The sequence below is a fragment of the Asterias amurensis genome, chromosome 18 (genome assembly GCF_032118995.1).
Source record: "Asterias amurensis chromosome 18, ASM3211899v1".
Lineage (NCBI taxonomy): Eukaryota > Metazoa > Echinodermata > Asteroidea > Forcipulatida > Asteriidae > Asterias > Asterias amurensis.
The window spans coordinates 4352894-4375727 of NC_092665.1; the positions used below are offsets into that span (position 1 = coordinate 4352894).

A 22834-nucleotide genomic window follows, 5' to 3' on the forward strand; every position below is an offset into this window, starting at 1 on the left:
TATCTCGTGATTTCGTGGAGCCAAATTTCACAAACATAACTGGACTGAATTTTGTTTTCGCTGAAAAGCATACTTTCTCGTCAAAATGACAGACAACAATCCAGCAAATACAAATACTAGCATTGAAGATAATCTCGACGATGGTTCAACGCCTGAAGTTGCATACAGAGGTGGTACTTTGTCCTTAAATAGTATCGAAACTGGCAACTTATTGGCAGATGACAACCGTTCAGCAACCAATGTTCCAACTGCAGTTTCCAATGGCACAAACAACGGGAATTTCGTGAGGGGCCGACCGCAGAGCGCGCCGCTAACACCCGGGGTGCAAAGTGGGTTTTACGCTTCCAAGGTTGGTTCTCGGACTTGTACATTTCTGAAAGAAATTTGTTGAATGTGTTCGTTTTGGATATGAAAATGTCAACGTAAAAATATTGTTTTGCTAAAACTTTTAGTAGGCTATTTATTAATTTTGAATTTAGCATTTTTTTTACAACACTCAGCTCAGCAGGTGTTTTTCTGTCATTTCTCAGCTCAGCAGGTGTTTTTCTGTCATTTCTCAGCTCAGCGGGGAGTGAGACTCAGTCATGTCATTCATACCGTCATGACCGTGCGTGAACTGAACGTGAAAATTTGAAAAGTTGTTCCTGTTTTTTCTTTGTGGGCGAGGGGATATTTCTTTTTTTTTAAACTTACCAAAAATGAAAATGTGTTGACAGAATTTAGGCGTTTTCCTTTTTCGTTTGTTTTCTACAACAAGTACAATAGGATAATGCCTGAGGTGCGCGCCATTCGTTGGTACGAATGGCCCGAGGGCTTCGCTCACTCTGAAGTAGGCCTAATGTAGTTTTTGAGAAAGAAGTAATTTTCCACCTAAATATTATTTGAATTTGATTTCGAGACCTCTCAGAATTAGAGTTTGAGGTCCCGAAATCAAGCATCTGAAAGCACACAACTTCATGTGACAATGGTGTTTTTTCTTCCATTATTATCTCGCAACTTCGAGGACCAATTGAGTTCAAATTTTCACAGGTTTGTTATTTTATTCATATGTTGAGATACACCAAGTGATAAGACTGGTCTTTGACAACTACCAAAGGTGTCCAGTGCTTTTAAATGCAACCCCCTCCCAACCAGATCCGATTGCAATATTCATCATGTGAAATTAACAATAACGTATATATCAAAAAAAGAAATTTCCCTAAAGTGGGCATTTCCACCCCTTCCTTCAGTGTCAGTGTCAGTGAACACGACTTGCGACAAAGAGTACTTGCATTTTGTAATCTGTTTTCATATGCCTTTCCAAAAATATACAACTGTAGTTGTCAATTTATACCTACATTGTACAATAACCAAGGGTGACAGTCACCCATATAAAAAAAAACCTCAAAATGTGGCTTCAAATCAAAGGTATCTCATCCCCTTTTCTCTCTACAGACTGCTGAAAACACCAATTTAAAACTTCTGATAAAAATTAACCCCGTTTCAGACCCCCTAATAATTCTTCATGTGAAAAGCTTGATATTGCTATGTTCAATAATGTGTTTCAATTCTCGACACATGTGTTTATGCCCATGCAAGCGTAGAGCCCATACAATTTTGGCCATGCTCCAAATTGATAAAAACACTGAATTTCTTGGTGACCTGTGACCGTGGCATAAGTTACCTACATGTAGCAATAACATTTAACTTACACCATTGTAAATAATTATACCAGTCCAATCTTCACTTCTTCTGTGGTCATACACAAACTCGTGTTTCAAACTCATACACTTGTAGTTTCAATAACACAACGCATAGGAATAACACAACGCATAGGATCAAGGAATCGATCAACCATTAATTAAATATGAACTTATTGTTAAATTTGTCATAAGTACAATATGTACACCAGACTTGTACAATGATACAATGTACATGTAGGCCTACACGTACATGTTAAGGCCCATTCACACGAGCGCTGCAAACGAGGGTCCCTGGTTAAGGGCGCCAGCCGTCTGTCACCTTTACCGCGTGCGATTTTATAGCGAGCATTCACACGACACACACACACACATGTAAACATACGTCCCTCGTTTGGGTAGGCTTGACTGCATGGACTAAAGTCTACAAGCAAGAGGTTTGAGTTAAAACAAAAACCTTATAGTTAAACATGTTAAAAGGAATAAAATAAATCAATTACATTGAAATCTATTTCATTTTAAGTCACATAAAATGTAGAATATTTTACAAACATTTGCGATAACGTAACTCTCATCCCGGCGGCCGGCGGGAAGTGGGTTACGTTTTCGAAGCTAAAAAAAGAAAAACACGATTCAAATAGCTTTTTGGACGTTAAAAATGCTACATTGTTGAATGGAAATGCTTTATAGATATGAAATTATTGATGACACATACCAAATAATGAATTAAAACATCGAAAAGCTTAGCCAAATGACGTATTCTGCTTCCGAATGAACGATGTTTTTGCTTCAAGGTTTGAGCTTGTCTTGAATTGCAGCGATCCAGCAACGTCGAGTCATGTTCGAGTCGAAGAAAAACACAAAGTTCCACGCATCAAATAGAGTTTTTGACATTAAAAACGCTACATTGTTGAATGAAAATGTTTTTTAGATATGGAATTATTGATGAGACATAACAAATGGTGAATTAAAACATCAAAAAGCTTTGCCAAAAGACGTATTCTGCTTCCGATTGAACGATGTTTTTGCTTCAAGGTTTGGACTGGTCTAGCATCCGGCCACGAAACCTACCAGCCAAACGGATCCTTGTCCAGCGTTGAGCAGATATACATCACGTGTATGTACATGTATGTATATGCATGCTATAGTTCGCCCATTTCTTCCTCCATAGTTCTACACGTGTCAAAGCAGCGGTCCCTCGTTACGATCGCAGGCATTCGGTTCAGACGATGGCTCCCCATGATTATAACATCGATGCGATTTTTTGGAGGAGGTCTCGATCTGTGTTTTTTTTCTTTTTCTGTGCCGAAAGTGTATAATGGCTTAACCCTTTAGTCCCTGCACTGCCCGAGTTTGCTGAAATCCAATTTCTCAAGATTCTTGCAGTAAATTACTGGAATCGTAGTTCAAATTTTCAAAGATAGCCATGGCTTAATGTGTATGCACAATTTTTTACCCTTTCGGTAATATTTGTATAAAAGTACAAGTTCTCATGGGAACAATAAACGGATAAAATGGACACAATAGCTTTTCAAAGCTTTTGTCTGGCTCAATGCTCATACTGATTAAATGCGAAGGCGTTAACTTTCGACAATATCATCATAAATGATGAACAGTTTCCTGTTTACTAATGAGCAGTTTATTTTTCGTAAGAGCAAAATTATTTCATCATCATTAGCTGCAACAAGTCAACTGTGAAGGGAAAATTAATAACGATCTATAACAACTAGATATATTAACAAATGCGTAGACCTACTAATGACTATCGAGTTTTCTTTTGATGTTTCTTTTTTTCTACAAACACAAGCTAGCGAGGTTTCCTCGTACTGCATACAGTGTATCGCTATAGGCGGCTGGGCGGTACAGTGGCTAAATGGTTAAAGCCATTATACCCTTTCGGTAAACAGTATTGTCCAAGTCCCACACTTCGTGTATCACAACTTATATATAAAATAACAATCCTGTGGAAATTTAGGCTCAATCGGACATCGGAGTCGGGAGAAAATAACGGGAAAACTTACTCCTGTTTTTGCGCGTTTCGCCGTGTCATGACATGTGTTTATAACAAATTCGTAATTCTTGTTAACGAGAATTTATACTGTTTTACCGTTTTCTCAAAAAGTAAAGCATTTCATGGACTAATATTTCAAGAGAAGTCTTTCACCATTACCTTCTGTAAACCCTGTAAATTATTTGTAAATCTGTGAACTTTTTTTTTTTTTTCTGTACCGAAAGGGTCCAATGGCTTTAACAATAGTGCAGGATTGGTTTAGCGCCGGGACAAAGTTTAACCCTGTGGAGAACCCTGACACAGTTAAATCCTTCATCCATGGTTAAATACAAAATATACAGTGCTCATCTACTTTACTGGGGTTTTTATTTTTTGTGTTTTCTTTAAAGCTCCTATTGCATTCCACCAGTGAACGATTTCCCTTGTATAGTACATGTAGAGCAATACTACACAAATTGTTTCAATTGCTATTAAAAAATCATGATTAAAAAATCATCGTACACAAAATAAGAACAGTCTACATTTTTGCTGCAGTTTTTTAAAAATGCTGGACGAAGTCATTCCCTGTCCCTGTAACTACAACTAGTATAACATGCCTAACATGTACGCCTTACATTAAAGGCAGTGGACACTATTGGTAATTACTCAAAATAATTATTAGCATAAAACCTTACTTGGTAATGAGTAATGGGGAGAGGTTGGTAGTAAAAAACATTGTGAGAAACAGCTCCCTCTGAAGTGGAGCAGTTTTCGAGAAAGAAGTAATTTTCCACGAATTTGATTTCGAGACCTCAAGTTTAGAATTTGAGGTCTTGAAATCAAGCATCTGAAAGCACACAACTTCGTGTGACAAGGGTGTTTTTTTCTTTCATTATTATCTCGCAAGTTCGACGACCAATTGAGCTCAAATTTTCACAGGTATGTACATGTACACCAAGTGAGAAGACTTGTCTTTGACAATTACCAAAGGTGTCCACTGCCTTTAAAAGCAAAACCCACTTTGCATGGTGTGTGTGTGTGTGTGTATAGATGATGTTTGTGGGACCAGCTGTTCACATTGTTGTATAGATTCGTTAATAGATCAGTGGATAGTGCATTATAGTGGGTGCATCTACAAGGTCATGTACAACATCATCCCCATACTCATTAGCATACATAACTCAATAATGGTATTCTAAATTTGATTAAAAGTATCTCCATTTGACATCGTCACACGCTCAATGTATGCACACCATATTCAGTGTGTTTAAAATTGTTTTTACTTTGATAATACGTTATGAAAGATTTACAAATGTTCTGAACAGACAGACAACAGAGATGATGTTGTTGTCTATAAAATAATGACTTTGCCGGACGGACGCTAGGTGTCCATCAATTTTGCATACTAAAATATTTACCAGCATTCTGTCTGCCCAAAACACGTTTTCTAGACTGAACATGTTTTGTGCAGACAGAATGCTGGTCATAATTTTTGGATTTTGTTGAGGAGCAACTGAATCATTTTAACAGGATTGTCAATTTAGAATGCATGCATACATGAACAGTTCACAAGGAAACGTTGTACTGTTACAATGTGCATTAGCATAAATAGCCAAGTGCAATAAAAAGTGTTGACTGTACACACATGAAATACCCTGACCAGCATAATTTTTTTTATCGCCAACACTCAAATGGCACCCTTGCCAATTTAGTTGTATTTATTAATTTTTTTTACCAATGGGGAAACATTTCAGAGAGAACAGGGATTTTCAAAAGGTGTCCATTATTAAAACATTTAAAAATAGAATTGCAAGGTCGTGGGTTCGAATCCCACCCGAGTAACATGCCTGTGATATTTTTTCACAGGACTCGGGAAAGTACTCAGTATACAGTGCTAACACACATCGGTGTATGGGTAAAAACCAAAATTAATATTCTTTATCCCGATGCAAATTTAACTACTATTTGAAAATATAGTACAGTAAAAACACTAGAAAGAAAATTAAAGGTATACAAACAAAATAAAAAATTATTAAAATCTGGACCTACGTATGCATGCAAGAAAAAAGTAAAGGCAAACAAATATTAGACAAACAATAAAACATTGTACATGTACATGTAGTGTACAGTCTTCTCACTTCTCAACATATGCATAAAATAACAAACCTGTGAAAATTTGAGTTTGATTGGTCGTCGGAGTTCCGAGATAACTATGAAGTTGTTTGCTTTCAGATGCTTGATGTCGAGACCTCAAATTCTAAACTTGAGGTCTCGAAATCAAATTCATGGGAAATTACTTCTTTTTCGAAAACTAAGTCACTTCAGAGGAAGCCGTTTCTCACATTGTTTTATACTATTAACCTCTCCTCATTACTCGTTACCAAGTGAGGTATTATGCTAAGAATTATTTTGAGTAATTACCAATAGTGTCCACTGCCTTTAAGCAGCTCCATGAAATTGGGCCCTGGGGTGGATTTCACAAAGAGTTAGGACTAGTCTTATCTTGAGTTAGGACAAGTTACTCATCCTAACTTAGGACAAGTTACTCATCCTAACTTAGGACGAGTTACTCATCCTAACTTAGGACGAGTTACTCATCCTAACTTAGGACGAGTTACTCATCCTAACTTAGGACGAGTTACTCATCCCAACTTAGGACGAGTTACTCATCCCAACTTAGGACGAGTTACTCATCCCAACTTAGGACGAGTTACTCATCCTAACTTAGGACTACGCATACATTAGTTAGGGCTAGTCCTAACTCTTTGTGAAATCAACCCCTGGTCTTGTATGAATAACTGTAGACACGTAGGGCTTGTGAAACAACTTGCATTAAGTGGGAGGCAGTTAAAAAGTTAAACTATTATAAACTAAGGGTGTACATGTGGCCTTTCACTTAGAGATTGTCATCCGAGGGTACTTTACACAGTATGTAAAGTTTGTGGGGGTTCTCCGGGGGCGGGGGGGGGGGGGGGGTGTGGGGGGTCTATGTAAGTATAACCTTACAACCTCACGGCATGGCACTGTTTTGACCCTTGGCCTTAAAGGAACACGTTGCCTTGGATCGGACGAGTTGGTCTATAAAAAGCGTTTGAAACCATTTGTTATGAAATGCATATGGTTAGAAAGATGTTTTAAAAGTAGAATACAATAATCTACACAAGTATCACTCAAAATTGCACGGTTTTCCTTTTACGTCGCGAACTATCACGGTCGGCCATTTATGGGAGTCAAAATTTTGACTCCCATAAATGGCCGCCGTGTTAGTGTACAAGGTAAAAAGAAAACCACGCAATTTGGAGGCATATTTGTGTAGATCATTGGATTTTACTTTTACAACATCTTTCTACCCATGTGCATTTTATAACAAACGGTTACAGAACGCTTTTCAAAGACCAACTCGTCCGATCCAAGGCAACGTGTTTCTTTAAGTGTCTACGAAACCATTTTCAAATCCATTGCCTTAAATATTTTCTCAGAAGGGGGGTGGTTTAGTATTATTGATTTGATTTGTTTGTTTGTTTGTTTGTTGTTTTTCTATGCCGGTTGGGCGTCTTGAAGAGGCTGTTCTTACAACCTTACAGGCACGGCACTGTTTTGACCCTTGGCCTTAAGTGTCTACGAAACCATTTTCAAATCCAGTGGCTTAAATATTTTCCCAGAAGGGGGGTTGTTTAGTATTGTTGATTTGATTTGTTTGTTTTGTTTGTTGTTTTTCAATGCCGGTTGGGCGTCTTGAAGAGGCTGTTCTTACAACCTTACAGGCACGGCACTGTTTTGACCCTTGGCCTTAAGTGTCTACGAAACCATTTTCAAATCCAGTGGCTTAAATATTTTCCCAGAAGGGGGGTTGTTTAGTATTGTTGATTTGATTTGTTTGTTTTGTTTGTTGTTTTTCAATGCCGGTTGGGCGTCTTGAAGAGGCTGTTCTTACAACCTTACAGGCACGGCACTGTTTTGACCCTTGGCCTTAAGTGTCTACGAAACCATTTTCAAATCCAGTGGCTTAAATATTTTCCCAGAAGGGGGGTTGTTTAGTATTGTTGATTTGATTTGTTTGTTTGTTTGTTGTTTTTCTATGCAGGTTGGGCGTCTTGAAGAGGCTGTTCTTACAGGCACGGCACTGTTTTGACCCTTGGCCTTAAGTGTCTACAAAACCATTTTCAAATCCAGTGCCTTAAATATTTTCCAAGAAGGGGGTTGTTTATTATTATTGATTTGATTTGTTTGTTTGTTGTTTTTCTATGCAGGTTGGGCGTCTTGAAGAGGCTGTTCTTGAATGCAAAAAGGCTACAATTGTTGAGCAATTGGATGGACAGGTCCTGGGAGTGTGGCTGTTAACAGAGTAAGTTTCATCTGTTTCATCTGTCTTATCTAGGATTTCAAAATTACCCCATGTTCTCAAATTTTCTGCATTGTCCATAATAGCAAATCTATTTGCAGTTCATTTGAGTACATGTGCTAGTTCTGAAAGTTAGTGACAGCAGTGAATGTTTCAAGCATTTGTACAGAATTTGGGATCAATTTGTCTCTTTGTGAAGACGCAGAGGAGGCTTAAAGCCATTGGACACTTTCGATAAACAGTATTGTCCAAAGGCCCACACTTCGTGTATCACAACTTATATGTATAAAATAACAAACCTGTGAAAATTTAGTCTCAATCGGTCATCGGAGTCGGGAGAAAATAATAGGAAAACCCACCCTTGTTTCTGCACGTTTCGCCGTGTCATGACATGTGTTTAAAATAAATCCGTAATTCCGACATACAGATATATCGAGAATTGGTAATTGTTTGAATGTTTTCTCAAAAAGTAAAGCATTTCATGGAATAATATTTCAAGAGAAGTCTTTCACCAAGTGTCCAATGACTTTAAGCCATGTGCAAAATGATAGCTTTGATAGTGACTACATGTACGTACAAGTGTCCAGACATGCCAGAGTGCTAAAAATGCAGGCCTTGCCTCTGTTGCCCCTGGTCTTGGCCTTGGTGCCCTTTCAAAAGTTTGCCATCAAGATGGAAGTGTCCTTTGCAAAATGAAAATGGCCTTCCTTGCCCTTTCAAAGATGAAATTCCAGGCCTTAAAAAAGCCTACATTTTCAATGTTGACACTACAGCCAACAACTCTAGCCTTAGCCACAGCGCTTAGCCAGATTTCCATGACTTGGATGTAGTCTTAAAGGAAGGGGACACTATTGGTAATTGTCAAAGACCAGTCTTCTTACTTGGTGTAGCTCAACATATGCATAAAATAACTAACCTGTGAAAATTTGAGCTCAATCATCGAAGTTGCGAGATAATAATGAAAGAAAAAAAATACCCATCTGCCCATGCACACAAAGTTGTGTGCGTTTAGATGGTTGATTTCGAGACCTCAAGTTCTAAATCCGGGGTCTCGAAATCAAATTCGTGGAAAATTACTTCTTTCTCGAAAACTATGGCACTTTAGAGGGCGCCGTTGCTCACAATGTTTTATACCATCAACCTCTCCCCATCACTCGTCACCAAGTAAGGTTTTATGCTAATAATTATTTTGAGTAATCACCAATAGTGTCCACTGCCTTTAAGCCTGGTTCATACTTTCTGCGAATGTGAAGTGAATTTGGCCAATCCCTAGGCTTCTGTCAGTTTTTTGTTTTTTTGTTATGTCCCTCATTGTTTTCCGAATGTTTTTAGATCTTACATTTTCTGTTATTGTTGCTGTGTGTTTTTGATGTTTTTAAAGCCTGAAGGAATAAATAAATAAATTTTGTTGTCACATGGCTGTTTTCGCAGCGAATGTTTTTGCAAGAGTTGAGCACAAGTCAACTGATGTGAGTTATTCGTTGGGAATTCGTGACGTCAGAACTTGTATCGCATTGGCATTCGTAGAAAATATGAACCGTGCTGTATACGTATCAAATTGTACATGCAGTGCGTGAAAAACTGAACCGGGCTTTATACATTGAAAGTATCAAAAGTGACATAGATGTACAATTTTGATATGGAAAGCCGGGTTCATATTTCCTGCGAATGCGAATGCGCTACTAACAGTTAAGAGACCAAACGTTGGATGCAATCTGACCATGGCTTGATTTATTATGTGTTTAGAATTGACCACTGGGATCATGAGAAGGAGCGACTGGCCATCTTGACCGATAACAGCTTCCTGCTCATCAAGTATGACTTTGTATCTGGAACTGTGAGAGAATACAAACGTATCAATCATGTCGCTGTCAATACTATGCAGATTGGTGTCTTCTCCTACCCAGAGAAGTCTCTAGTCAGGTAAGATCTTAAAGTATGACTTTTTATCTGGAACAGTGAGAGAATACAAACGTATCAATCATGTCGCTGTCAATACTATGCAGATTGGTGTCTTCTCCTACCCAGAGAAGTCTCTAGTAGGGTAAGATCTTAAGGTATAACCTTGTATCTGGGTCTGTGAGAGAATACAAACGTATCATTCAGGTCGCTGTCAATACTATGGAGATTGGTGTCTTCTCCTACCCAGAGAAGTCTCTAGTTAGGTAAGATCTTAAAGTATGACTTTTTATCTGGAACAGTGAGAGAATACAAACGTATCAATCATGTCGCTGTCAATACTATGCAGATTGGTGTCTTCTCCTACCCAGAGAAGTCTCTAGTAGGGTAAGATCTTAAGGTATAACCTTGTATCTGGGTCTGTGAGAGAATACAAACGTATCATTCAGGTCGCTGTCAATACTTTGCAGATTGGTGTCTTCTCGTACCCAGAGAAGTCTCTAGTCAGGTAAGATCTTAAAGTAAGACTTTTTATCTGGGTCTGTGAGAGAATACAAACGTATCAATCATGTCGCTGTCAATACTATGCAGATTGGTGTCTTCTCCTACCCAGAGAAGTCTCTAGTCAGGTAAGATCTTAAAGTAAGACTTTTTATCTGAGTCTGTGAGAGAATACAAACGTATCAATCATGTCGCTGTCAATACTTTGCAGATTGGTGTCTTCTCCTACCCAGAGAAGTCTCTAGTAGGGTAAGATCTTAAGGTATAACCTTGTATCTGGGTCTGTGAGAGAATACAAACGTATCAATCATGTCGCTGTCAATACTATGCAGATTGGTGTCTTCTCCTACCCAGAGAAGTCTCTAGTCAGGTAAGATCTTAAAGTATGACTTTGTATCTGAGTCTGTTAGAGAATACAGGTATCAATCAGGTCGCTGTCAATACTATGCAGATTGGTGTCTTCTCCTACTCAGAGAAGTCTCTAGTTAGGTAAGATCTTAATACTTTTTATCTGGAACTGTGAGAGAATACAAACGTATCAATCATGTCGCTGTCAATACTATGCAGATAGGTGTCTTCTCCTACCCAGAGAAGTCTCTAGTCAGGTAAGATCTTAAAGTATGACTTTGTATCTGGGTCTGTGAGAGAATACAAACGTATCAATCATGTCGCTGTCAATACTTTGCAGATAGGTGTCTTTTCCTACCCAGAGAAGTCTCTAGTCAGGTAAGATCTTAAAGTATGACTTTGTATCTGAGTCTGTTAGAGAATACAGGTATCAATCAGGTCGCTGTCAATACTATGCAGATTGGTGTCTTCTCCTACCCAGAGAAGTCTCTAGTTAGGTAAGATCTTAATACTTTTTATCTGGAACTGTGAGAGAATACAAACGTATCAATCATGTCGCTGTCAATACTTTGCAGATTGGTGTCTTCTCGTACCCAGAGAAGTCTCTAGTCAGGTAAGATCTTAAAGTATGACTTTTTATCTGGGTCTGTGAGAGAATACAAACGTATCAATCATGTCGCTGTCAATTCTATGCAGATTGGTGTCTTCTCCTACCCAGAGAAGTCTCTAGTTAGGTAAGATCTTAAAGTATGACTTTGTATCTGAGTCTGTTAGAGAATACAAACGTATCAATCAGGTCGCTGTCAATACTTTGCAGATTGGTGTCTTCTCCTACCCAGAGAAGTCTCTAGTTAGGTAAGATCCTAAAGTATGACTTTTTATCTGGGTCTGTGAGAGAATACAAACGTATCAATCATGTCGCTGTCAATACTTTGCAGATTGGTGTCTTCTCCTACCCAGAGAAGTCTCTAGTCAGGTAAGATCTAAAAGTATGACTTTGTATCTGAGTCTGTTAGAGAATACAGGTATCAATCAGGTCGCTGTCAATACTATGCAGATTGGTGTCTTCTCCTACTCGGAGAAGTCTCTAGTTAGGTAAGATCTTAATACTTTTTATCTGGAACTGTGAGAGAATACAAACGTATCAATCAGGTTGCTGTCAATGCTACGCAGATTGGTGTCTTCTCGTACCCAGAGAAGTCTCTAGTCAGGTAAGATCTAAAAGTATGACTTTTTATCTGGGTCTGTTAGAGAATACAACGTATTATTTAGGCCTGGGCAACTAGTGAAATTTTCTACTCGACTCATCGCACTTCAAATAGTCGTGACTACAAAACACTAGTCGCGACAAATTTTTTAATTCTAAAGATGCATTGTAGCAGTGTTTGCCGGAGGTGCAATATAGTAAAATTCAAGATGGAAGGATTGAAGGATTGCGTCACCGATGTCGGATTGTGTTTTGCAAGTAAGTTATGTTGTCCTGAATAGTCGTGACTATTTTGTTAGTAGTCACAACTATTTTTGTAGTAGTCGTGGCAGCATGATTAATCGAGTAGTTGAAAACGGTAGTCGCGACTCGATTTAGCAATCAATAGTTGCGACTACAACACTAGTCACACTAGTCGCCCAGACCTACCGTAGTATCAATCATATCGCTGTAGATGCTCGGCAGATTGGTGTCTTCTCCTTAATACCCAGAGATGTCTCTGGTAAGGTAAGATATATTACAAGCTGGGGATTATCTTTACTAAAAATGCAAAGATGTTCAAATGTTGAATACTCATAATCAGTTCTAATCATCTAAGTACTTTGTTAGACCTACATTATTGTACTCAAAAAGACGAATGAGATCAAGTTGTGTTTGTTCTTTATACATGTAGACATAAAACAGATGCTACTGTAGAGAGTTTTCTCATTTTTAAAAATGTTGAGCTTGTGGTCTTGTGGAGTTAACCCTCGCCACACAAAAAGATCCCGGCAATTGTTTTAATGCTACATTAAAGTTAATAGTCTACAAATCCTCTGTTTGGAATCGGCCAAGTGCAATGAAAAGTGTCGTCTGTACACACACGTGAAATATTCTGACCAGCATAATTTGCACAAAAATTGTTGAACTGTCAAAACTTGGCTGTTCAAAACCATAAACTATGGTACCTTGTACACTGTTGAAACCCTGACTATTGACCCCTTGCACGCACGTCACACGTGGCGACTGTGGTACCCTCACCATTTTGGTTGGCAGTCACGTGTAAACGCTGCGCCATCCAAAAAAATGCCCGCTTCACTGACTTCACTGAATAACGCACAGGGACTATGCCCACCAATATGGCGCATGACGTCAGGTAAATTGGGTCAATTGAAATGAAACTACAAACACTCTGATGTTGAACTGGGGTTAACAGTTTTGAGAAACATTACACAGAAGCCCTCTTTTTTCAAAATGGCATGCAGGCCCTTCGGCTCTAAGCCACGGCGGATAATCAATCACTTTAATCTAACATTTACACTGTGCTAAGACCGATGGGAAATAATCTTGGCAGCCTACTGACTTAACCTAGTCCAGGGCCCAATTTCATAAAGCTGTTTACCGGAAGCACATTTGTGTGCTTACTGTAGCAGAAAAATAAATGTATTTCAACATGATTTCTCAAGCTAGCAGAACATGTATGTTCACCATGGAATTGCTTTGTTACGTCACTCATGTGCTAACCGCGGGTTAGCCAGCATTTACCCTTGCTTACGGTAAACAGCTTTATGAAGTAGAAATTCTGCTAAGGGACGCTGAATGACTGCTTACATGTACATGTTTTATGAAATGGGGGCCCTGGCTTGTCAGAAAAATAAACAAAGAAATCTGTTAACTTTTATCTTTCTCTCCCTACATTTGCCAACTTCCAGCGCTTCTTTAAACTGAAATTGGGGCTACACGTACGTCTATACAAACTGTTAACATTATATTAGCAGTGTTGTATTTACATAAATTCTGGTGGTGGGTTCTACATTTAAACCAAATTTAGTTCACCAAGGGAGAGCGGTTCAACAAAATTATTCATGTTTAAATATTGGGGCTATCATTACTGAAGTGCAATCTGGGGAGATGTGTGTAGGGCTGCACAGTGTATCTTGCTCAGAAAGCTGTGTGAAATTTGTTAGTTCTGGGCAGGCCCGCCCAGCACACACCACTGCCCACCTTAGGGGGTGGCACGGTTGGCTTGTGCGTAAAGCGCTCGCCTCTCACCAAGGTGACCCCGGTTCGATTCCCGGTCGGGGCCATAGGTGAGTTGAGTTGTGCGTTGGTTCTCTGCTGTGCCACTAGGGTTTTCCAGACTATCCGGTTTTTCCTCCCTCAGGAAAAAGTCAAACACTTTCGATCTTGGCTGTGCTCCGTGGTCATAATGGGTTGATGTAGCTGGCAGCTGAATGCGCCCTTGCATGCCTGCTTCTCAGCTCTAGCTGCGAGTAAGGACGATTAGCCCCCCAAATAATTATTATTATTATTATTACCTTATAATAATAATAATAACTTTCAATTTATATAGCGCCTAATAACTAACACTTAATTCTCTAAGCGCTTTACATTAGTGCCCTGGTCATAGGGCCAATAACATCCCTTTTTTAATGTTTCTCAGCTCCCTTGGGAGTATACAACCTGGGCAACAGTTTATATTGCTCCAAAGGCTTTTTCATTCACAATATCAACCTCTACCCTCGCAGGTACCCATTTATTCCCCTGGGTGAGGAGAAGCAATTATAGTAAAGTATCTTGCTCAAGGACACAAGTGTCACGACCGGGATTCGAACCCACACTCCGGTGAAAACGCACCAGAACTTGAATTCGATGCTCTTAACCACTCGGCCATGACACTCTTGGCTACCACACTAGTTATTAGCTACATGTAACTAAGTAGTTTCAATGATTTAATTACAGCCCGCGAGATGGAACTGGTGTGCGCGTTATCTGGAGCCATGGTCGACAACCATCATTCGCAGAACGTTGGAACCCATTTTGTGGCACCATACCATGGGTTACATTGACAAGCCACCCACTGGAGCATAACAGCACGAGGGAAGCTGAGAATTATCAGGTAAGATGGGGAGATAGTGATTTCTGCTTTACCAGCCAGGCTCCCGATGGATGATACCCAAGTCCATACATCCGTATGGACTGTTAAGGGGGTACCTAAATTTCCTGCGGATAAGACGCGTTGTATCTGACTTTTTAGACCCCTAAAACATTGTTGCGTCTTACCCGTTGGAGCGCCCTTCTGCTAACGATTGAATTCTTTTGACGATCGCCGCGTGAAGTCTTACATTTATACTGGAAAATAATACCTTTATTTCATCCAGGGTAATTCTACTTGTTGTCATTTTTCTTCAATAAATACCTTCATCATACATGTTGTGTAGGTGTTAACAAGCTTTGACGAACCATGGATCAACGTACCGACCAAAAAACTTAATCACTGGCATGCTGATGCCCGCTAGTACATGTAATTTTAAAAATGTTGGGCGCAATCTTTGAAAAGATGCATAAAACAAAAAAGTCACTAGGTGGTTTAGATTGATGGTAATATCCAATGGCTTACATTGACAAGCCACACCCTGGACCACACCAACACACTCAGATATCTAAGATATTCCTTCGTCTTATTCTTTGACGATGTTTCTTTACTTGTTTCTTAGATTGACACCTTCAAGGGAGCATACATTCAAGCCATCAATTCCTGGCGTCAGAAACAGAACCAGGCATTGAGTAATGCAGCGTCTAGTACCCTGACTATCGTCGAGACTCCTATTGAATGTGACGTATTTCTGGGTTTATCCTCTTCAGTACATAACCAGAGTCGGCTTGGGTTTTACAGAGAGAGGGGCGGAGTTAGCTTCTAGAGAGGGGGCAAATTTCACTGCTAGACGTCCATGAAGGTACATGATACAAAATATATGAAGAAAGCTTGAATTTATTTTTGTGGCTGTATTCACTTATTGTTTGCTTGAGAGCATTACTGGGCCCAGTTTCATAGCGCTGCTTAATGGAAGCAAATTTCCATGCTAACTGTAGCAGAAAAATTGCTTCAAAAGCATAAAGGGGATTTCACGAGTTAGCAATAAAATTAGGTGGCCATCTTGCGTGTTCTACATGGCTTTACATTGTTACAAGTACGTCATTCATTTTTCATACAGTATTAGTAAGCACGGGAAGCTGAGCATGGGTTTTCATGTGCTTACGGTAAGCAGCAATATGAAATGGAATTTGTACAGTAAGCACAAAATCGTCTGTTTAGCAGCTCTGTGAAATTGGGCTCTGTTGTTTATAGGCAAACTGTGATGTCACACCATATGGGGGTTGTGGTAGATGTAACAGAATTGTTGATAAGTGATTTTATTTTTGAAGATGAAGTCCTAAAGTAAAGTTGCAGGTACAGGGATGTGATTGTTTTTTTAAGGATCAAATTCATAAAAAAAATGAAGATAAAACCATTTAATAACGCCCCAGAACAGAAGATAAATATTAATATTGGGCTTCATGCTCGCAAGTTTCCGAGCTTGCATGCTTTCGTGCTTTGCGCTCAGAGTTCATTTTTTGTTCTCAACAGCCTATCACACCCCTACAGGTATGCTGGCTCCTTTTGCGTCTTATTAAGATTGTTTCATTGCAAGTTAGAGATAATGTATATGCTAGCTTGGAGATCTCTTTATCTTGTTGATAAGTTTGACGCAATTATACTCTTAGCCACTCCCTCTCTACTGAAATTGTTGTTTGATTTTGATTTATTCAAGGAAAGTTCAATAATGGGACTTGGCATTTAAAGACATTCTTCAAAGACTAAAGGCCCGGTCATACAGGCCGCGATAACAAGAGCGAAAAACGAGAATGTTGAAAATGCACGCCAACAATTGGTTGAATAAGCGTGGGCGTATTCTGCGGGGAGCAATTCAACCAATAGAATGCGCTCTCTTTGCGTCGTTATCGTTATCGTTTTTGTTAATGCTGCAGTGTGACTCGGCCTTAAGGCGTTTTCTGAATTAAAAGTTTTTGTCATGAGAAGTTAGTTTTGAAGACGAAGGGTTTTTGTGTGTGAAATGACACGAGGAGCTGGGTTTGGCAAGGACTTTGAGCATGCAGGAGATGCAGTTATAGAGGATTTGGGTACTTTTTTGAAATTCCACAGATTTACATTTTACTTACACGGTTTGAAGATAATGATAGAAGAAAGCTTCCCTTTGAAGGCAGTGGACACTACTGGTAATTACTCAAAATAATTATTGGCATAAAACCTTTCTTGGTGACGAGTAATGGGGAGAGGTTGATAGTATAAAACATTGTGAGAAACAGCTCCCTCTGAAGTGACGTAGTTTTCGAGAAAGAAGTAATTTTCCACGAATTTCATTTTGAGACCACAAGTTTAGAATTTGAGGTCTCGAAATCAAGTACATGTATCTGAATGCACACAACTTCGTGTGACAAGGGTGTTTTTTCTTTCATAGTTATCTCGCAACTCCCACGACCAATCAAGCTCAAATTTTCACAGGTTTGTTATTTTATGCATACATGTATGTTGAGATACACCAAGTGAGAAGACTAGCGTTTGACAATTACCAATAGTGTCCAATAGTGTCCCTGTGTCTTTAATGTAAATCTGTGGACATTGTGTTAGAAAATAGTACACAGACCCTTTAGTTATTGTAAATACAATTGTAAAGCTTTCAGCACTTAAATTTATAGAGTTTTGTTGTGACTAAATGATATACAAACAAATACACGTAACCCCTTATGTTCCTTTAAAATTGCTTCTGTGTGTTGGATGTGGAGCTATATCAGTTAAGAATGTAATTCAACATTTGGACATTATTGGGTTAATTTTACGGAACATGGGGGGCCTGATCAAATGTAAGTAAAGTAAGTCACTGAATGTTGGTTTGAGTTTAGCCCTATATAGGACTCTTTCTCTGTACACAGGAACAGAGTCCTAACTACTGAGGCCCGTTTCTGGGGCGGAAAAATTTCACAGCTTCATAACTTAAATCTTACCTGCAACAAGCCACTAATTTCAACAGATTCACATTCCATGGCGGCATACATTTTTTTTGCGGTGGGTTTTGGTCTTCATATTTTCCTCACAAATCCGTCATTTTCGTGAAATAATGCAGCTTCCAACGTTAAAAAATTCCTGTATCGATCGTTTTCTCACAGTGTTGTCTGTTGTCGTGCGTACGCGTATACATTCGCGTGCAAGACGCATGATGCAAGCTTAGACGCATGATCACCGTATCTTGACTGCACAGCGTTAACAGCACAATTTGCGCGTCGTGCGTCTTGCGTACACACGGCAGACTGTGAGAACAAAAATGGGAATTCCTTAGCGTTGGGAGCTGCATTATTTCATGAAAATGACGGATTTGTGAAGAGTTATGACGATCAAAACCCACCGCAGAAAAACATTTGCTGCCATGGAGTGTGAATCTGTTGAAATTAGTGGCTTGTTGCAGGTAAGATTTGAGTTATGAAGCTGTGAAAATTTTCCGCACCAGAAATGTACCCTGATGTCCAGGACGTCACTGTAGTACAAAACGAAAGTGTAAGGCCGCCAGGGCTAGTTTGAGTTATGTTTGATTATTCAATTGACGACGGACTGAAAACATCATAAACTGTATATACATGTAAGAGGCTGGATAAGTATATGGGACTGGGGGACTGTATTTTTTAGTTATTAAAGTAAATGTCTTTGATAAAGGGATTTACTTTAATAGATTGAACTTTGCATCAAGGATTAAGAATGCTAGTTTTTGGTTCCACCCATATACTGTTAGCACTGTTTACTCAGTACAACATGTACCTGAGCTCTGTGAACAAAAATGAAAGGGGTTATTACTCGGGTGGGATTTGGACCCACAACCTTTGCAATTCTAGAACAGTGTCTTTAATCTTGTTTAAAGGAACACATTGCATTGGATCGGACGAGTTGGTCTATATAAAGCGTTTGTCACCGTTTTTTATAAAATGCATGGTTGGGAAGATGTTTTAAAAGTAGAATACAATGATCCACACAAATATGCCTCGAAATTGCGTGGTTTTCCATTTACTGTGCGAACTAACACGGTCGGCCATTTATGGGAGTCAAAAATTTGACTCCCATAAATGGCCGACCGTGTTAGTCGACGACGTAAAAGGAAAACCGTGCAATTTCGAGGCATGTTTGTGTGGATCATTGTATTCTACTTTGCAACATCTTTCTACCCATATGCATTTTATAACAAACGGTTACAAACGCTTTTCAAAGACCAACTCGACCGATCCAAGGCAACATGTTCCTTTAAGTTTGCATATAACCGTGATTGGCCCAACTCCTTTCTATATCCTCTTTGCTGAAATGAAGGATTCAGAAGGACTCTTTCCATTGTTTTACATCAAAGATGGTGGTCAATGTTGTCATGTGCAATCCATCTATTATACAAACAGTTTGCAATCTTAGAAAAACAGTGAGAGAGAATAAGATTTATAAGCCATACAGAGCTGGGAAAGAACAAAACAATAAATGAATATTATTATGAAGTACTAAATTATAACGCAGCAGTCAAAACTAATTTCTTACTTGGTTTAGAAGATAGAATTAAAATGAATTTTCTTTACATTGTACAGTCCAGCAGCCGATTTCTCAAAAGTTGACGCAACTGCGTAGGTCCACTCGCGCAATGTTTATGGCGTAAGCTGCGCCATAAACGTTGCGCAAGTGGACTTACGCAGTTGCGTAAAGTTTTGTGAAATCGGCTGCCAAAGAAAAAGGTTTTTGAGATGAAACTATACAGAAGAGGATTGAGAATATTTGTGTAAATATTAGTTTTGGTCATACACTGAAATCAATTTGGAAATATAGGTTTCTTATTACTATGAAACAAAAAACTTCATCTGCACGTACTATATTTTAAAAACTATATTTATGTTATGCTTAAAGCAAATGAAATGTAAAATATGGAGGGATTAAGTTCTAGTAGAGCTCACCTGATGTTTAATTTAACATAAAGTGTTTTTCTATTTTAGTTATTTTCGTGGTAGATTATCCGAGTACCAGGGTTGTACCGGTAGTTCTGTCAAAAAGGATTCAATTTCATTAAGCACACAAAGTAGCTAAGCACAACAAACTTATGCTTACCAGAATAGGATTGCCAGCCAAAATAGCGTGTAACATGTACATCATGACTGGTATCCTGCTTTGTTTTGCTTAGCAGAACAATTGTAAAGTACTATTTCCTGCTTAAATAATTATTAGCACAAAACCTTACTTGGTAATGGGGAGAGGTTGGTAGTATAAAACATTGTGAGAAACGGCTCCCTCTGAAGTGGAGTAGTTTTCGAGAACGAAATAAATTTCCACAAATTTGATTTCAAGACCTCAGATTTAGAACTTGAGGTCTCGTAATCAAGCATCTGAAAGCACACAACTTCGAGTGACAAGGGTGGTTTTTTTGTTTCATTATTGTCTCGCAGCTTCGAAGACCAATTGAGCTCAAATGTTCACAGGTTTGATATTTTATGCATATATTGTGATACAGCAAGTGGGAAGACTGGTCATTGACAGTTACCAATAGTGTCCAGTGTCTTTAAGGGGCTCTATGAAATAAGGCCCAGGTCTTCAATCAGTTAAATTCTCATATACATGTACACTGTACACCAAAATCCTGCTACAATGTTGAATCTTATTTTCACACAAAGTTTATTTAAATAGAAACTCATTGCAATTTAAGAACACACAAGGTTTCTGTACAAAGCTTTCCGGAGTTATTTGTTTTCTCTTTTTGGATGTGATACTCCATATATGTACAAGTACACAGCGTGGTAAGGGCAATTTGTAAAGCCAAACTTATATATTTTTCATTTTTAACTTTGGTATAAAGTTTAAAGAAGATTTAGAACTATTTGATGCAGCTGGTGTAGGACTGGTTTAAGTAAGAAAGAAAAGCTATTGTTTAATTTGTCCTTGTTTGTCTTATGTTTTTTAGGGGGTATTGATGTTTTTCTGCCATTCTATGTATGTAATGTATTTGTTGGGGTGTCAATCTGGTTTCCTGCCATTCTGTATTAATATTTATATAAGCTACATGAATCTGAGTGTCTATAACTTCAATTGTGTGTCTGAATCTGTTTGTTTGTCTGTTTGTCCATGCTTGTTTGTCTGTCAATGCCAATTGTCTGTCTATTCTACATCTTGTAATCCTTAAGTACTGTAATCATCCTATTGTAATAATTCTATTTCACTATGACCTCTGACCTATGTTTTGTTTATCCATCAACTATTTCTATTTGACTTCTGGAAACTTTCTTGAACCCAAATCTGTCTTGACTTTTCCTTCTTCTTAGACTAACAATATTATGCATGAAAACAGAGGAGGCATAGCTTACTAATAGAGGAGAGACATATGTAGATATGTGAGTATACAATTCATTTTCATGTTCATAGTTTTCATCATTATTTTCTTTCAAATTCTCAAATTGTTGATTGTTGTTTTCTGCTTTAAAGTTCTGCTTTAAAACGTACGATCTTGCACTATGGTTTCATGAACAACTGCAATAATACTATTCAGTGTGACACTTTGGAACGCTAGGTGGCAGCAGATAACCAGGGCTCTATTTCATACTGGGCCCCTGTCTTTATCCACGTAGATAAAGACAGGTACTTGTTACGCAAATCCAGTGTCTGCTGCCACCTTGTGTCCAAAAAAGTCTCGTCGGTAAAGCGCCAGAAAACACTTATTTCTTTCATTTCATCGGTTTATTTTGTAAAGTAATAAAGATATTTTCCAACTGTTGTCCAACAATTTGTAACAAGTGAATGTTATGAGAGGGAAGTGGATGGAAGAGAATTTTGCATAGGCTTGGGCGATTTGAAGGTTTTGTTTTGTAAATATTTTGCTTTGCTTGCAGAGTTTTCTTTGCCTTTGTGACATTAAAAAAGAAAGAAATCAAACGTCATTCAACTTATGCTCTAGACTTGGATTATTTCAAAAGGTTGGATTGAAAGCAAACGGTGGAAATAGATTTTTTGTTTACAAAGTTTTTTCTTGAGATTAACCACCCGTAATATATTTCAAAATATTTCAACATTGCTCCTGTTTGGTAATTGTATTGAAGTTGTCCCCTTTTGGGATGTCAAGAGGGGCCCACACCCGACCCAGACCCAACCTGAACCCAGACCTCACCTTTACCCAGACCCCACCCGTACCCTAACCCTCTCTGTACCCAGACACCTCCCCGATCCGTGCCCAGACTCCCTCCCCACCTGTACCCAGACCTCTTCCCGATCCGTAACCAGACCTCGGCCATACCCAAGCCCCCTCCCTCCTGTACCCAAATCCCTCCCAGATCTGTACCAGACCCCTCCCCCCTGAACCCAGACCGCTCTCTCCCCTGAACCCAGGCCCCTCCCTCCCTTGTACCAAGACCCCTCTCTGATCCATACCCAGACACCGATCCGTAACCAGACCTCAGCCATACCCAAGCCCCCTCCCTCCTGTACCCAAATCCCTCCCGATCTGTACCAGACTCCTCTCCCCCTGAACCCAGACCGCTCCCCCCCCCCCTGAACCCAGGCCCTCCCTCCCTTGTACCAAGACCCCTCTCTGATCCATACCCAGACACCGATCCGTAACCAGACCTCAGCCATACCCAAGCCCCCTCCCTCCTGTACCCAAATCCCTCCCCAATCTGTACCAGACCCCTCTCCCCCTGAACCCAGACCGCTCTCTCCCCTGAACCCAGGCCCTCCCTCCCTTATACCAAGACCCCTCTCTGATCCATACCCACACACCGATCCGTACCCAGACCCCAGCCATACCCGGACCCTCTGAATAAGGAGAGTCTCCTTATTCATACCCTTCCCCGATCATTACCCCTCCCTCCCCCATCCGTATACCTCCGAGTTAAATGTTTTGTACTGTAGTTCCCATGGTTTAGATCCTATTCTATTGTTTCTGTCATAGAGTGGTCCGGAAGTGGGGCACTGTTAACTGTTTGCTGCATCATGTCACAGGTCCATTTACATGTATTTCCTTTTCACTACGAATGGTGACGATTAGCATATA

General features: G+C 39.3%; 2 protein-coding genes across 2 annotated transcripts in view; one reads left to right on the forward strand and one right to left on the reverse strand.

Moving 5' to 3' along the window:
• LOC139950732 (uncharacterized) overlaps positions 1-22834 on the reverse strand; it is a 157915-nt gene that overhangs the window by 132542 nt on the left and 2539 nt on the right. The window lies entirely within an intron of this gene.
• LOC139950735 (tumor protein p63-regulated gene 1-like protein) lies at positions 10-18786 on the forward strand. Its single transcript, XM_071949529.1, has 5 exons — positions 10-349; positions 7920-8014; positions 9758-9934; positions 14688-14844; positions 15443-18786. The coding sequence occupies exons 1-5, from the start codon at positions 86-88 to the stop codon at positions 15644-15646; spliced, it is 897 nt and encodes a 298-aa protein (XP_071805630.1). The 5' UTR covers positions 10-85; the 3' UTR covers positions 15647-18786.

Coding starts and splice junctions, on each gene's coding strand:
- LOC139950735 (XM_071949529.1), top strand. CDS start 86: ATGACAGACAACAATCCAGCAAATACAAATACTAGCATTGAAGATAAT. Junction 350..7,919: donor GTGGGTTTTACGCTTCCAAG/GTTGGTTCTCGG, acceptor TTTTCTATGCAG/GTTGGGCGTCTTGAAGAGGC. Junction 8,015..9,757: donor GGAGTGTGGCTGTTAACAGA/GTAAGTTTCATC, acceptor TTATGTGTTTAG/AATTGACCACTGGGATCATG.